Consider the following 14,046-nt stretch of genomic DNA (forward strand, 5'->3'; position numbering starts at 1 on the left):
CAGCCTCCACCTACTGGGCTCAAGGGATCCCCCTGCCTCAGCCTCCCATGTAGCAAGGACCACAGACATGTGCCACCACACCTGGCTACATTTTTTATTTTTTCAACAGAAACCAGGTTTCACTTTGTTGCCCAGGCTGGTCTCTAACAATGTGCTCCCACCTCAGCCTCCCAAAGTGTTGGGATTACAGGTGTCAGTCACAGTGTCTGGTGACTTTTATTTTTAATTGTTATGGTATTAGAGGGGTCTATAAAAAATTACCTGAGCCTCTCAATTTTTCTTTTCTTTCTTTTTTTTTTTTTTTTTTTTTTATTTGAGATAGGGTCTCACTCTGTCACCCAGGCTAGAATGCAGTGGTGGGACCATGGCTTACTGCAGCCTTGACTTCCCGGGTTCAGGTGATCCTCCCACCTCAGCCTCCCAAGTAGCTAGGACTACAGGTACGTGCTATCACACCTGGCTAATTTTTTGTATTTTTGTAGAGACAGGGTTTTGTCATGTTTCCCAGGCTGTTCCTGAACTCCTGAACTCAAGCAATCTGCCTGCCTCGACCTCCCAATGTGCTGAGATTACAGGCATGAGTCATGGTGCCCTGCCAATTTTTCTCTATTTTAAGATTAGCTATTATGAAATGACAAAAACACATTTTAAAAAAAAACATGAAAACCTTTTTTTTTTTTTTTTTTTGAGATAGTGTTTTGACTTTGTCACCCAGGTTGGAGTGCAGTAGCGCAATGCTGGCTCATTGCAACCTCCGTTTCCCAGGTTCAAGCAATTCTCCTGCCTCAGCCTCCAGAGTAGCTGGGACTACAGGCACGCGCTACCATGCCTGTCTAATTTTTGTATTTTTAGTAGAGATGGGGTATCACCATGTTGGTCAAGATGTTCTCCATCTCCTGACCTTGTGATCTGCCCACCTCAGCCTCCCAAAGTGCTGGGATTACAGGCATGCGCCACTGTGCCCAGCTGAAAAACATTTTTATATAGTCAACAGATAAGGAGAAAAGGCCATTGCCTTCGTGTTATCCATTACTATTATGTTATTTTTGTGTTAGATTATGATAATTATGGCTAATAAAAATAAGACATCACATAATCAACTCTTTCCTTATTAATTTAAAGAGAATCCTCTTTTTTGAAACATTACTGCTTTGGATTGATTTCTTTTTCAGGTGGCTGCTCTCACGTATTTTTTAAAATTTGGTATACTTTTAATCTTACATTTCCAAAGGTTTTCCCTACATTTTTACTTTCATGTTCTGGAATAAGTCTTTGGTGCTACAGGGTTTTCCTCTAAAATGGAGACTATATTAGAGAAGGAGAAAAATCGTCTTCCTTCTTCCTAGATAAGACTTAAAACAAAAAACAAAAAAGACTTAAAAAAAAAAAAAACCCAAACATGTTTTACTTTCTACAGAAATCATTGTTTTTATATTCTTTAATTCTGCATCCTTTGGTACCTGGCAGTCCACAAGCTGGGCCTCCATGTCCATGGGCTCCTTGGGTGTACCCAGCGCAGTATCCAGAGTGGCCTTGGTACTCAAGAGCCAGCTGTCCAGCTCATCGGCTTCACAGCGATACCTCTGCAGGGCCTGTTCCTGCCTTTGTTCCTCCAGCTGATCATTCAACTTCTCCTAATGAATTCAGTAAAATGTAACATAGATCACGCTAAGGTAAAATCTTGAGAATTTAACATAGTAAAGCAATGGTTCCAGGCCCTGGCTGCACATAAGAATCACGGGTAAAACTTTAAAAAATTATCTTTGCTTAGACCACATCCCAGAACAACAATCAGAATTTCTAGGGGTAACTCTCAAAATTGGTATTTAAAAAAAGATGCCCTAGTGATTCTAATGTGCATCTAGAGTTGAACAAGGTATTCTCAAATAATATACCTATATGACCAGGCAGCAATATAAATGGTGGAAATCAGCCAAGGATTAGAACAAAACAATGGCATAAAGCAGTTGGTAAATGGCAGCAGACACTGGACCTCTATGGCTGGGAATAGTAGCAAGTGATGGAGACTGTGGCAAACTGAAAAACATGTGGCCTGCCTAAAACAGCAGCCACATACAGTTCCAGGCAATTGATCCCTGTGGGAAGGAGTGGTCCACTATTAACTTTCATCTCAAGTGAAGGCAGAAATCTAAATTTCTAGGTTAGCTCTCTGAGTTTTTCAATGATTGCAAATAATTCATGTTAAAAAAACATCAGGCCAATCACTTCATTTTGAAACCCCCACAAGTTTTTCATAGAGTTACTGGGGACAATATAAATGAATTAAAAGTTAACTTTTAAAATAAATATTTTATAAATTATTTTATGAATAATTCATTATTTTAAAATTTTATTAAACAATTTAAAATGGAAATTAATAAGTAGGGCAGACACATTGGCTTTAAATTTCTCTAATACAAGAAGTATTAGGTTGGTGCAAAAGTAACTGTGGTTTTTGCCATTATTTTTGCACCAACCTAATATATCAATAGATTATTTGACTAATCACATAATAGGTAAAACTAGAGACAGACTACACACCCCACAACGGGGTCATGGTTAATTGCCTTATGTTATAATTAGCAGCTAAATAAAATAATATTTGGTTCATATAATAAGAAATGTATTGAGAACCCACTATGTGTCAGAGAAGCTGCCAAAAGATACAAGATGATAGATACTATAAAGGTCTTTAGGGAGCCTCCAGTCTAACCAAATTATAGAAGCAACAATAAAAGTAGCCTAGAAGCTTAGGGCCAAGAATTTACAAGAGAACAAATAAAAAAAGGAAGATAGCTGATTTTTAACACAGATATTACTGCTGCCCAAATTTGTCTCTATATTAAATAATATTTAAATTAAATAATGTGGGAACCAGAATTGCAAGAGTATTTTCATGAATTACTATATTTGAATTGGCTAACAGTGACTGAGTAGGATTTATTCTTTATAGTATTAGTAATATCATCCGTCAAATGCTGTCATGTAAACACAGCAAACCATTATGCAAACCTTCTACAATTATTCTTCACAAGGCTCATGTCTACCAAGAATTTGCTTTCCACATTCTCAATATTTCATGCCTGAAATGAGTCAGAAGGGGGTCAAAGGACATATTCGTGGCTACACATCGACTGTACTCTCTTCAGGAGACCTTTTTTTTGAGACAGAGTCTTGCTCTGTTGCCCAGGCTGGAGTGCAGTGACGTAATCTCAGCTCACCACAACCTCTGCCTCCCAGGCTCAAGCGATTCTTCTGCCTTAGCCTCCCAAGCAGCTGGGACTACAGGCACACTCCACCATGTCTGGCTCATTTTTGTATTTTTAGTAGAGACAGGGTTTCACTATGTTGGCCAGGCTGGTCTCGAACTCCTGACCTTGTGATCCACCCGCCTCAGCCTCCCAAAGTGCCGAGGTTACAGGCATGAGCCACTTCGCCCAGCCATGAAGACCATTCTTGAAACACAATCCCAGTTGGGGAGAGGGAAGCAATGAAAATGTAGATAGGTAAGTAACCCACATACTTGGTAACATAATGTTAAAAGTTAACTCAGAAGTGAGGAGGCCACTTTAGAGTTATTGGTTACCTCCAAAAGCTGCCGTTTCCCTGAGGCTTTCATCCTGATGGTGGACATTCGCTCGGCTAAGACAGTGAGCGTGGACTGCAAGGCCAGCTGCTCCGCGGGGTCGGCCTCACAAGACTTGGATACCAGCTCCTCTGCGAGAGAGGACTGGAGCTCATTGATTTCATCCTGGAGCATGAGAATCTCATCCATCAATGCCTGGAGGAAAGACTGTGGAATCACACTCATGTATTGATTTTCTTCACTGAGGGATCATTAGCACAAGCTGAGTCTCACATCCATTGGGATTCGCGAAAGATATTTCACCTGGGAATCATTATCAACCAGCAAATAGGGGGCTACTCACCTAAGTTTCTAAATGAAAGGCCAGGACTTTTCTGATTTTACATATGTATCACTAACCAAAGTGAGTTTGAGCAACTTAATTAATCTTTCTAGTTTTCAATAGGATCATCTGTAATACAAGGATCATCTGTAATACCAACTTATTATTTTATTTTTTAGAGACAGAGTCTCACTCTGTCACTCAGGCTGGAGTGCAGTGGTATGATCACAGCTCACTGTAATCTTGAACTCTTGGGCTCAAGCGACCCTCCCGCTTGAAGCTAGGACTACAGGTGTGTGCTATCACACCTGGCTAAATTTTTTATTTTTTATTTTTTTACTTTTTGTAAAGACAGGATCTTGCTATGATGCTCAGGCTGGTCTTAAACTCCTGGGCTCAGGGAATACTCCAACCTGGATTACAGGCACGAGCCACCACATTTCTCAATCATTTCTAAGAGTCTCCAATACGATGTTGAAAATAAAATGTATTACTTTCTTACTTAACATGATTTTCCCACATTCACCTATTGCTTTCCCCAAATCTGAAACAGCATTGAACTCTAGTCCAAAACTCACATCGTTTCTCACAGGATGGGAGAAACCTGTAACCTATTTCTATGTGGTCACACTGCTCATTGTTTTTCATTTATCAAACTCTAAAAAATAAGGGTCTCTCCCAAGTGATGTCTTCCATTCCCGAGACTTCAAATGCTTTCTAATCCTGAGCACTTCCAAAGGTACATCCCTAACCCAAACACCTGCCCTAAGTTTCAGGCTGTGTGTCCAACTTACCTAGTTCACGGGTGTCTGCATAGTGTTAAGTCTAAACCTGCTTCCCCTGCTGTCTTCCAACACCTCTCATTATGGCTCAAGCTGGAGACTTGGGAGTCACTCTTCACACCTTCCTCTCCTTCACTCACCAGATCCAATTCATCACCCAGTCCAATGGCTTTTATCTCAAAACTATATCGTGTATATCTGAATATTCCCCCTGCCCCCACCTGAAGCCAAAGTCAACTTCCTCTCTTGACTGAGTTGCTATATAATGTTCTATTGATGAGTCTATCTGCTTACGCTCTCGTTGCTCCAGTCCAGTCTGTATGAAGCAATTACAGCAACCTTTTGAAAATATCAATTAGGTCCTCTCACTCCCCTTCTTTAAAATATGTACTGGATTCTTGCTGTGAAATAAAACAAACTTGTGTGATCTCACTCTTCCTGCCTCGTGTGCCACATTCCCTTCTTGCTCACCATATTCCTGCCTTCTTCAGCCACTCCAAGGCCCCACTTCAGTCACTTCCTGGCCTCAGGGCCTTTGAACATGCTGTTCCCTCAACGTGGAAAACTCTTCCCGCTCTGTGTGTGATGGCTCTATTCATCCTTTGCTCTTAGGTTAACTGTCGTATCTTCAGAGAGGCCTTTCATGACCACCCAATCCTAAGAAAATCTCCATCATCCTCTCTCAATAGCGCCCTGTTTTCCTGTCTATCATAATTATACTTGATTTTATTTCTCTCTTTTGGGGGTATTTTACGACTTGCTCTTTAGATGGAATCCTCACAGGAGAAATTTTTATTTAGGATTTCAGTGAAGTTGGAAAAACAGGCTCTATCATTACAGAGGCAACTATGATTTCAAGTAAAGTAACATAGGTTTTATATTTGCCAGCATTTCATAGTTTCCAATGTGCCCTTATTTGCATAATTCCTATTTTTCCCACAGGACTGGAGGCTTTGCTGTAAGCACAGCGCCTCCTCAGAGTGGGCTCTCGCAATGTTAAACAGCAAAAACCCCTTATCTTTTCCTAATATCAAATATCATCATGATAATTTTTAAATAAACTATTAATATTATATACATCTAGAAAAGTGAACAGATTATAAGCACACCAACTATATATATATAAATCCATGCTGCTGCTACCCAGATCAAGAAATGGAACATTTCCAGGATTCTACAAGCTCTTTTGACCTCCTCCTTTTTGCTACTGCTGTCCTGAAAAATCACCACTGTGTTAACTCGTAAATATCAGAGGACTTTGGCCCTTATTTGAGCTTTATAGAAATGGAATCATACACGGTGCACTGCTCTGTGTCTGGCTTCTTTCGTGATTGTGAGAGTTGTTCATTTTGTTGCATGTAGAAAGAGTTAATCCATTTTTATCATTGTATCAGATTCCACTGTCACCTGGCTGTGAATTGTTTTCACTTTAAGTTTTTCTAGTGAGTTTACTAGTGCAATCTCATTGTAATTTTAATTTCCATTTCCCCGATGACTAATGAGATTGAGTGTCTTTTGTGACTGACTGCTAAACATCTTTTGCCCATTTTCTACTAGAGTTGTTCCTTTTCTTATTGATGAATGGAGTTGTTTGTATATTCTGGATAGGAGTGCCTGTGTTTCTTTTGGTTCTGCATATTGCAAATAATCTGCTCCCACGTTGAGGCATGGTTTTCCCTTAATGGGGAAATATTTCCTTAATAATATCTTTTGATGGAAAGAAGTTCTTAATTTTATCATGGTCTAATAGAATCAATATTTTCCTTTACTGTTAGGGCTTTTGGTGTCCTATACAGGAAATCTTTTGCCTAACCCAAGGTCATAAATAGAATACAATCTCATAGGTTATCTTCTAGAACAACGCTACTCAAAGCATGGCCCACGGAATAATAACAGTCTGCAAAATGTTTGTTACTGGCTTATGACGAGATAAACATATTGAGAGCAAGTGCTAAGAAACTTTTATAGTAATTTGACAATTATGACATCCAAGCAGCATTTGATTGAATTTTACTAAAGTATCAGTCTGTGATGGATTAGAATGTTTTTTAAAAAGATCATTCACCACAGATATTTTAAAATATTATTTTCAAACTTTTCTTTGGTAATAACTTCACACTTAGATCTACAAACCACATAAACTTATTTTTCATGTCCAGTGTAGAAAGAGGTGAAAATTCTTTTTTTTTTTCTTTTCGCCCACGGTTTTGCAGTGTAATCTTTGCCACAAACCAAGTGTCTGTATAAATGTGATTCTGCTCTGGCCTCGAATTCTGTTCCATCAACTCATTTGGCTGTTTGTGCAAATACCACGCAATCTTAATTATTGTAGCTTTATAAATCTCCGTATCTGGTAGGATATGTCATTCAACTTTATCAATCTTTTTCAAGACTGTCCTGGTTATTCTTTACTTCTGGCATTTTTAATACATATTTTCCCACACATTTGCAGTATACTTTATTATTATTATTACTATTTTTGAGACAGAGTCTCGCTCTGTTGCTCATGCTGGAGTCAGTGGCGAGATCTTGGCTCACTGCAACTTCTGCCTCCTGGGTTCAAGTGATTCTCCTTGCCTCAGCCTCCAGAGTAGCTGGGATTATAGGCATGCACCACCACACCCGGCTAATTTTTGTATTTTTAGTAGAGACGTGGTTTCACCATGTTGGCCAGGCTAGTCTTCAATTCCTAAGCTCAAGTGATCTGCCCATTTCAGCCTCCCAAAGTGCTGGGATTACAGGCATAAGCCACCGCACCCAGCCTGCAGTGTACTTTAGAATTAGCTTGTCAGCCTCCACCAAAAAACTTGCTGCAATTTTTAAAATGTGATTGCAATGAATTTACAGACTGATATTGTTTATTACATATTCAAAGTATTTTTTATACATTCAAAGTATTATACATTAAAAAAACTTCCATTCAGTATTTTCTATTATTTCATAATAATGTTTTGTGCCTGAATGCTGAAAGTATCAAATCTATATTTGGTCTGATTTTAAATGCTCCTCCATAATTAGATGGATCTTATTATGTCTTTGTTGTTGTTGTTGTTGTTGTTGTTTTTACACTGATCCTTCTGTACAAGCAAGAAGAGCCTCCTAACAATTTCACACTGTGTTCATTCTCATTCTCTCTTCTGTGCTTTTCCACACACATTTACATTTATAGTGCCTCCTACCCACTCCTGTTGCCATTCCAAATTTTCAAACTCTGTCTCCTCAAAGTCCTGGTTAGATCTCGTTTAACCTACTTTCCACCAAATGTAGCCCACAATCAGATTTCTGTTTTCTGTCTGATGTGTTGGTAACTCTCACCAGCACTACCTCATTAAATCTCAGTGGATTTGACTGACCAGGTGCACACTGAAGTTATCAGCTTCCATTTAAAACTCACAATGTTCTAAAATAGCTCTCTGAATGTTCTGCAGTCAGTAACGAAGGAATTAGGAACTGTTCGCTTAAATCTTTTTTTTATTTTTTTGGGGGACAGTCTCGCTCTGTCGCCCAGGCTGGAATGCAGTGGCAGGATCTCAGCTCACTGCAAGCTCCGCCCCCTGAGTTCAAGCAATTCTTCTGCCTTAGCCTCTCAAGTAGCTGGGCCTACAGGCACGCGCCACCATGCCCAGCTAATTTTTGTATTTTCAGTAGAGACGAGGTTTCACCATGTTGGCCAGGCTGGTCTTGAACTCCTGACCTCAAGTGATCCACCCGCCTTGGCCTCCCAAAGTGCTGGGATTACAGGTGTAAGCCACTGTGCCCAGCCTCACTTAAATCTTGTTAGAGGCAGTCCTCTCCGCTCATGCTTGAGTTTACTCTTAAAGGTGAGTGGACATTTTTGGAAGGTAGCTAGAGTTTTTAACTTAAAGATCTAGCAGCCATGCTCAGGAGGCATGAAATTTTCCTTTGGGGCCATAAAAATGTTTTGGAACCAGAGACAGGCAGTGGTTGTACAACATTGTCAATGTACTAATACCACTAAATTGGACAATTTAAAACGGTTAATTTTATGTTATGTGAATTTCACCTCAATTAAAAAAAAATTCAGCCATCAAATATGTCTTCAGTCCCATAACTCTGAGTATAAGAGCTGGTGGCCATCAGCTACCTGACAATATATGATTCAAGATAAGGAGAAAGAGATGAAATGCATGCTTCTGGGTTTCTGATTTGTAATTGCAAACTTGGCATGTGTATGACACTTACATAGCTTAGAGAAGTTCTATGAGCTTCTCTAACATAAAAACTCTTTAATAGCAAGGGTGAAAAGAAACACAGACCTTATGTTATGTGACTTTCAGAACTATCTACATGAACATAATATTTTTTTTGTTGTTTTTTTTGTAGGGGATGGAATCTTTCTCTGTCACCCAGGTGCCATCTCGGCTCACTGCAACCTCCACCTTCCAGGTTCAAGCAATTCTCCTATCTCAGCCTCCTGAGTAGCTGGGACTACAGGTGTGCGCCACCACTCCCAGCTAATTTTTGTAGTTTTAGTAGAGATGGGGTTTCAGCGTGTTGACCAGGCTGGAATGTTTCCTTCTCTTTATTTTTTTCTTTTTTTTGAGATGGAGTCTCGCACTGTCGCCCAGGCTGGAATACAGTGGTGTGATCTCCGCTCACTGCAAGTTCCGCCTCCCGTGTTCACGCCATTCTCCTGCCTCAGCCTCCCAAGTAGCTGGGACTACAGGCACCCACCACCATGCCTGGCTAATTTTTTCTATTTTCAGTAGAGACGGGGTTTCACCGTGTTAGTCAGGATGGTCTCGACCTCCTGACCTTGTGATCCGCCCGCCTCAGCCTCCCACAGTACTGGGATTACAGGCACGAGCCACCGCGCCTGGCTTTTCTTTTTTTTTTTTTTTTTTTTAAGCCTACAGCACCTGGTATTCCTGGGCAGTCTCCCATCCAAGTACTAACCAGGCCCAACCCTGCTTCACTTCCAAGATCAGATGAGAGACCACATTTCTTCCCACATTCTATTTTAGTTGTTACATATATGAAAAAACAAAACAAAATAACCACAGAGCTCTGTGTCCTATTTATCACTGAGCTTAGTGTGGCAACACATGTCCCCAAAGCACCAGATGCCCACGATAATAAGTTCGCAATGACAGAGGGCTTAACAGTCAGAACAACAGCCACAAGTCAGTTCATGAACTGCATTCAAGCCTTAAAATGAAATCTGTAAGACAGCCAGGCGTGGTGGCTCAGCATGTAATCCCAGCACTTTGGGAGGCCAAGGTGAGTGGATCACCTGAGGTAAGGAGTTCGAGACCAGCCTGGCCAACATGGTGCAACCTCATCTCTACTAAAAATACAAAAATTAGCCTGGCGTGGTGGCAAGCACCTGTAATCCCAGCTACTGGGCAGGCCGAGGCAGGAGAATCGCTTGCACCTGAGAGGCGGAGTTGCAGTGAGCCAAGATCGCGCCATTGCACTCCAGCCTGGGCAACAGAGTGAGATTCTGTCTCAGAAAAAAAAAAAATGAAATCTATAAGACAATTTAGAGAGGATAATCAGAAAGGCACAGCATTCCACACAAATTCAGTAGTTTAGACAAGTGTTTAAAGGGAAAATGCAGGAATTAGGTTACTTCCTTAAAAAAACGTGAATACTTCCAAAAGAGTGTTGGGAAAGAAGTAAAAACTAAAGTATTTCTATTAATTTTTAGGAAATATAAAAAACCATACTGGACTTCCTCACGCCCATTCAGTTGAAATTTAGAAATAGTAATTCTATAACAGTGCTTGAAATTTTTAAAGTACCATTCCAGAAGCTAAGAACAAATTTAGATACTGAGATACCACCAGCTTTTCATGTAGGCAGCTGTGTTCCAGAACTTGTAGAACTTAGGCACAGATAGCACAAGGTAGCAAAAATAGCTCATATGAAAAAATAGTAGATATGTAATGATACACGAAATTATACTAAATTCTACATTATTGCTATTTTCTTTCCCTCCCATTAGAACATTAATATGTTCTAATTATATTAATATAAAATATTAATAGAATTAGTTAATATAACATTAATATATTTTCTCTCTTAATAAAACATTAAGCCCCAGTGATTGGTCATCTTCATTAAATTAGCTGTACCTCCTTACTGCTGCGATGGCTAGCACGGCTACTGCCAACTTAGAAAGGGACAAAAAGTCACGTGGTTGACCTTAATGACAAGAAAAGTCACAGATTCACTTCTAATTTATAATTCTCAGAATTAATGTGCAATTTTGAGTTGTCTCCATTAACTCTCTTGAACAGAATCATCATTTTGCTCCACATTCGGTTTCTGTGTGTTTCCATCCTAATGCCTGAGCAACAGGGTGGTGGTGCTGATTGGAAGCTAACTTGCATTCTCCGTGAGGAACTCTGGAAGGGCAGAGCAGGCCACCAGGATCCTGTTTTCATGCAGCTCCTAAATATTGTGGGAGCCAGTGATGGGTCTTTGGCAATTGTGGGCAGCCGCCCGGGCTACAAGAATAGGGAGCTTGAACAAAGGTGGAGATGTCCTGAAGCTGGAGAGAGGCTCAAACTACTTAAACTTTCTGCAACATCGGCATCTGATAATCTGAGTGAGTGACCCTCAAATGCATTCTAATCCAGTCCCTGCGTAATTTACACTATATTCCTTTTGAATGCTTAAAGAACGGGGCCTCCTGCAGAACAGCCATCGAGGTTGCCCTGAGGAGCACGTACTCAACCTGAAGGAAGCCCTCTAGCTCCTTCCAGTACAGTGAAGCAGAGGTGCAGGGAACAGCTGGACAGACAGAACCGCAGGAGCAAGGAAGACCCAGGAGCCCCAGGGAGCACACTGGAGCAATAGGGACACCCCTTCAGATGAGAAAGAGGTGACCACTGGCAACAGAAAACTGGCGTACCAGCTAAAGAGAAATGGGAGACACTGAGGCCCCTTTAGAAAGGAGAGGGGTTTGGGAGACTAGCACTCTAGTGATAAAACGGGGGAAGCTCAGAAGTAAATGGCATTTTAATAGTCCCCCAAATTGATCTGGTCTTGGATAACAAGGGTTAATTCTCACTTTGTGCTTTCATAGCACCCTCTACAAATGTGGCTGAGGGTGGGTGACTATGGGATAGCAGAAAGACCCACAGGAGGTAGTTTTGTTTTGTTTTGTTTTTTACCAAAATAAGGCCTAAAAATGGACACTATTCACTTTGATCTCTATCTTCAGAAGCTACAAGAGTGTAAAAAACCTGAAACCACTATTTCTCAATATGCTGTCTCTAGATGAAATGTTCTCATTTTTGTGTTATACTGAAAGATATATATTGCAAAAGAATGCAACTTTATCTGACTATACATATGAACAAGCAGTGTATTCCAAGGTTATCCTGCTTCCAAAACTAGGAAGATGTAAAGTAGAAGAAAGACAAAGTACAATGTTTCACTCTTAAAGCTGTTAAGTTACCCTGTCTTTGATAAACATGCTTGAAAGCCATGCTTTCATAGCTCTTAATTAACATCTAAAAATATCTTTCTTCCCTCCTGCCTTCTGAAGGACTGTCAACGCTCCTGGGTTCTTGTCCCAGACAGGCAGCATTTTCCTACATCAGGGTGATGAATATGTAGGAGAATGTGTGCCTCAGTATCCTAAGACCCTACTTACACCAAATAAATATAATTTTAACAGCATACCTCATCAGACTGCCAAAGTATTAACCAGATTTTAATTTCTCAACATTTCTTAGCATGCATTTTAAATGGACACATTTTTAACATTATCTTTCTGCGTTAGATTAATGTAATGATCTCTAATTTTTTGCCTAGTCTAACCTTCTAAAAAATGATTTAAGTCAGGGACAATCACAAGATGAGACTCAGAACTTATGAAGCCTGAGACATATTTTCTGAAGTAATAATGGAGGGACACCCCCTGGCTAAGTTTCTTAAAACAACAATATCCAGAAAAGGTAGATTTGGAGTATATTTCATTCTTACAACAATGGCTCACAACAAAACCAAAATAACCTGGCAACTCTAAGGAAACACATTTTGTGTAATCAAAGTTAAAAAGCAACATCAATGCATGTAGCTTTCTTTAATTAGATTCAAAGTCTGAATCTCTCTCTCTCTCTCTCTCTCTTTCTCAGATCCCTGCCTGAATCAGCAGTAGAAACGACCATCATTAGGACTCTTGTTTACTCTGGAAGAACTGATAAGGTTAAAAAAAAAAGTCAACTGGCTATCTCAAACACATGCCTGACAGGCCAAACAGTCACAAGAGTGCACTTATTTAATCAAGCAGGAAACTGAAGTCATGGCTATTTGTACCTGATGTTCAGCCATCTGGCTTTCTGGACTCCTGCCGGGCTCTGGGCTCTCACTGAGTTTCAGCTCAATGGCCTCCATCTTCGTAGAGATGGACTGGAGGGAGTCCTGGTACTTCTGCTGGCGTTCCAAAGCTTCATAGAGTGTGCGCTGCTTCTCACTGATCTACACCAGAAAAGGGATGTTACCAAATACTTCCCAGGCCCTTATCTTTCAGATTACAACATTTCTTTCTTCAGTGCTTTACCTCTGTGGCCCAGCATAGGGTACTCAGCTGTGGACTGGATGTGTAAACTCTCTGCATGTGTTTCATAAGACAACCGCTAAGTTTACTGATGTCTGGTGGGCATAACCAAGTCCACCTTGAAGACTTACCACATTCTTTAAGGTTTCCCAAGAACGCTGCAAATCACCCAGTTTGGCAGTAGCGGATGGCTCCAATCCTGGTTCATACAACTCCTGGGACGCTGATGTGCTGGGGTGAATCTTTGCGGCATCTGTCTGCAACCTCTCAGCAGACAAGGCTTGGTAATATGCAATGTCCTGTGAGTGCAAAGCACAGTGCTGAATTAAACAAGAAGAAAAGTCTAGATTAATATGCTCTGGGTACTGTTGGTCATGTCAAGGAAAGATTTCAGATCTACACCTTTTATGGAGCACTACAAACTAGTAAATTAGTAAACGCTTGTGACTAGAAAAGTTTAAAGACTGTATCGAAGCACACTATAATTGTTTCAGAATTTTTGTTTATATACATCAAAAAACAACTTTACCAATATTTCAAGCTGCCAAAACTCATTCTTATTCTATGTTTGTTAAATGGAAATACAAAGGATTTAAGCAGTACACATGTATTTAAAGATTGATTACAATAGCAAAAAAAGGGAATCCTAATGATCTAGTTCCTAAAATGTTGCCAAATGTATTCATTAAAGTTTTAAATAATTTTAAAAACTACTTGACGTAAATAAAATTAAATCTACAGATGCAGCCAGATCTTCACTATTTGTGGGTTCATTATTTGCAGAATTAATTTAAATATTTTGATATTAAATAGGAAAAATATA

General features: G+C 40.0%; 1 protein-coding gene across 18 annotated transcripts in view; it reads right to left on the reverse strand.

Annotated features, from left to right (window-relative positions):
• The window catches only part of LOC105489042 (spectrin repeat containing nuclear envelope protein 1), a 536,331-nt gene that overhangs the window by 163,479 nt on the left and 358,806 nt on the right, over positions 1 to 14,046 (reverse strand). For 14 of the 18 annotated variants that reach the window (XM_011753636.2, XM_011753641.2, XM_011753643.2 and 11 more), the window contains 4 exons: positions 13,355 to 13,522; positions 12,983 to 13,144; positions 3,587 to 3,793; positions 1,461 to 1,634 (listed from right to left, as the gene is read on the reverse strand). In XM_011753636.2, coding sequence (XP_011751938.2) covers positions 1,461 to 1,634; positions 3,587 to 3,793; positions 12,983 to 13,144; positions 13,355 to 13,522 — 711 coding nt within the window. The remainder of the gene's footprint in view (positions 1 to 1,460; positions 1,635 to 3,586; positions 3,794 to 12,982; positions 13,145 to 13,354; positions 13,523 to 14,046) is intronic. The other 4 variants (XM_011753647.3, XM_011753646.2, XM_011753640.2 and 1 more) reach the window with 1 other exon arrangement.

This window comes from Macaca nemestrina, chromosome 5 (genome assembly GCF_043159975.1).
Source record: "Macaca nemestrina isolate mMacNem1 chromosome 5, mMacNem.hap1, whole genome shotgun sequence".
NCBI lineage: Eukaryota > Metazoa > Chordata > Mammalia > Primates > Cercopithecidae > Macaca > Macaca nemestrina.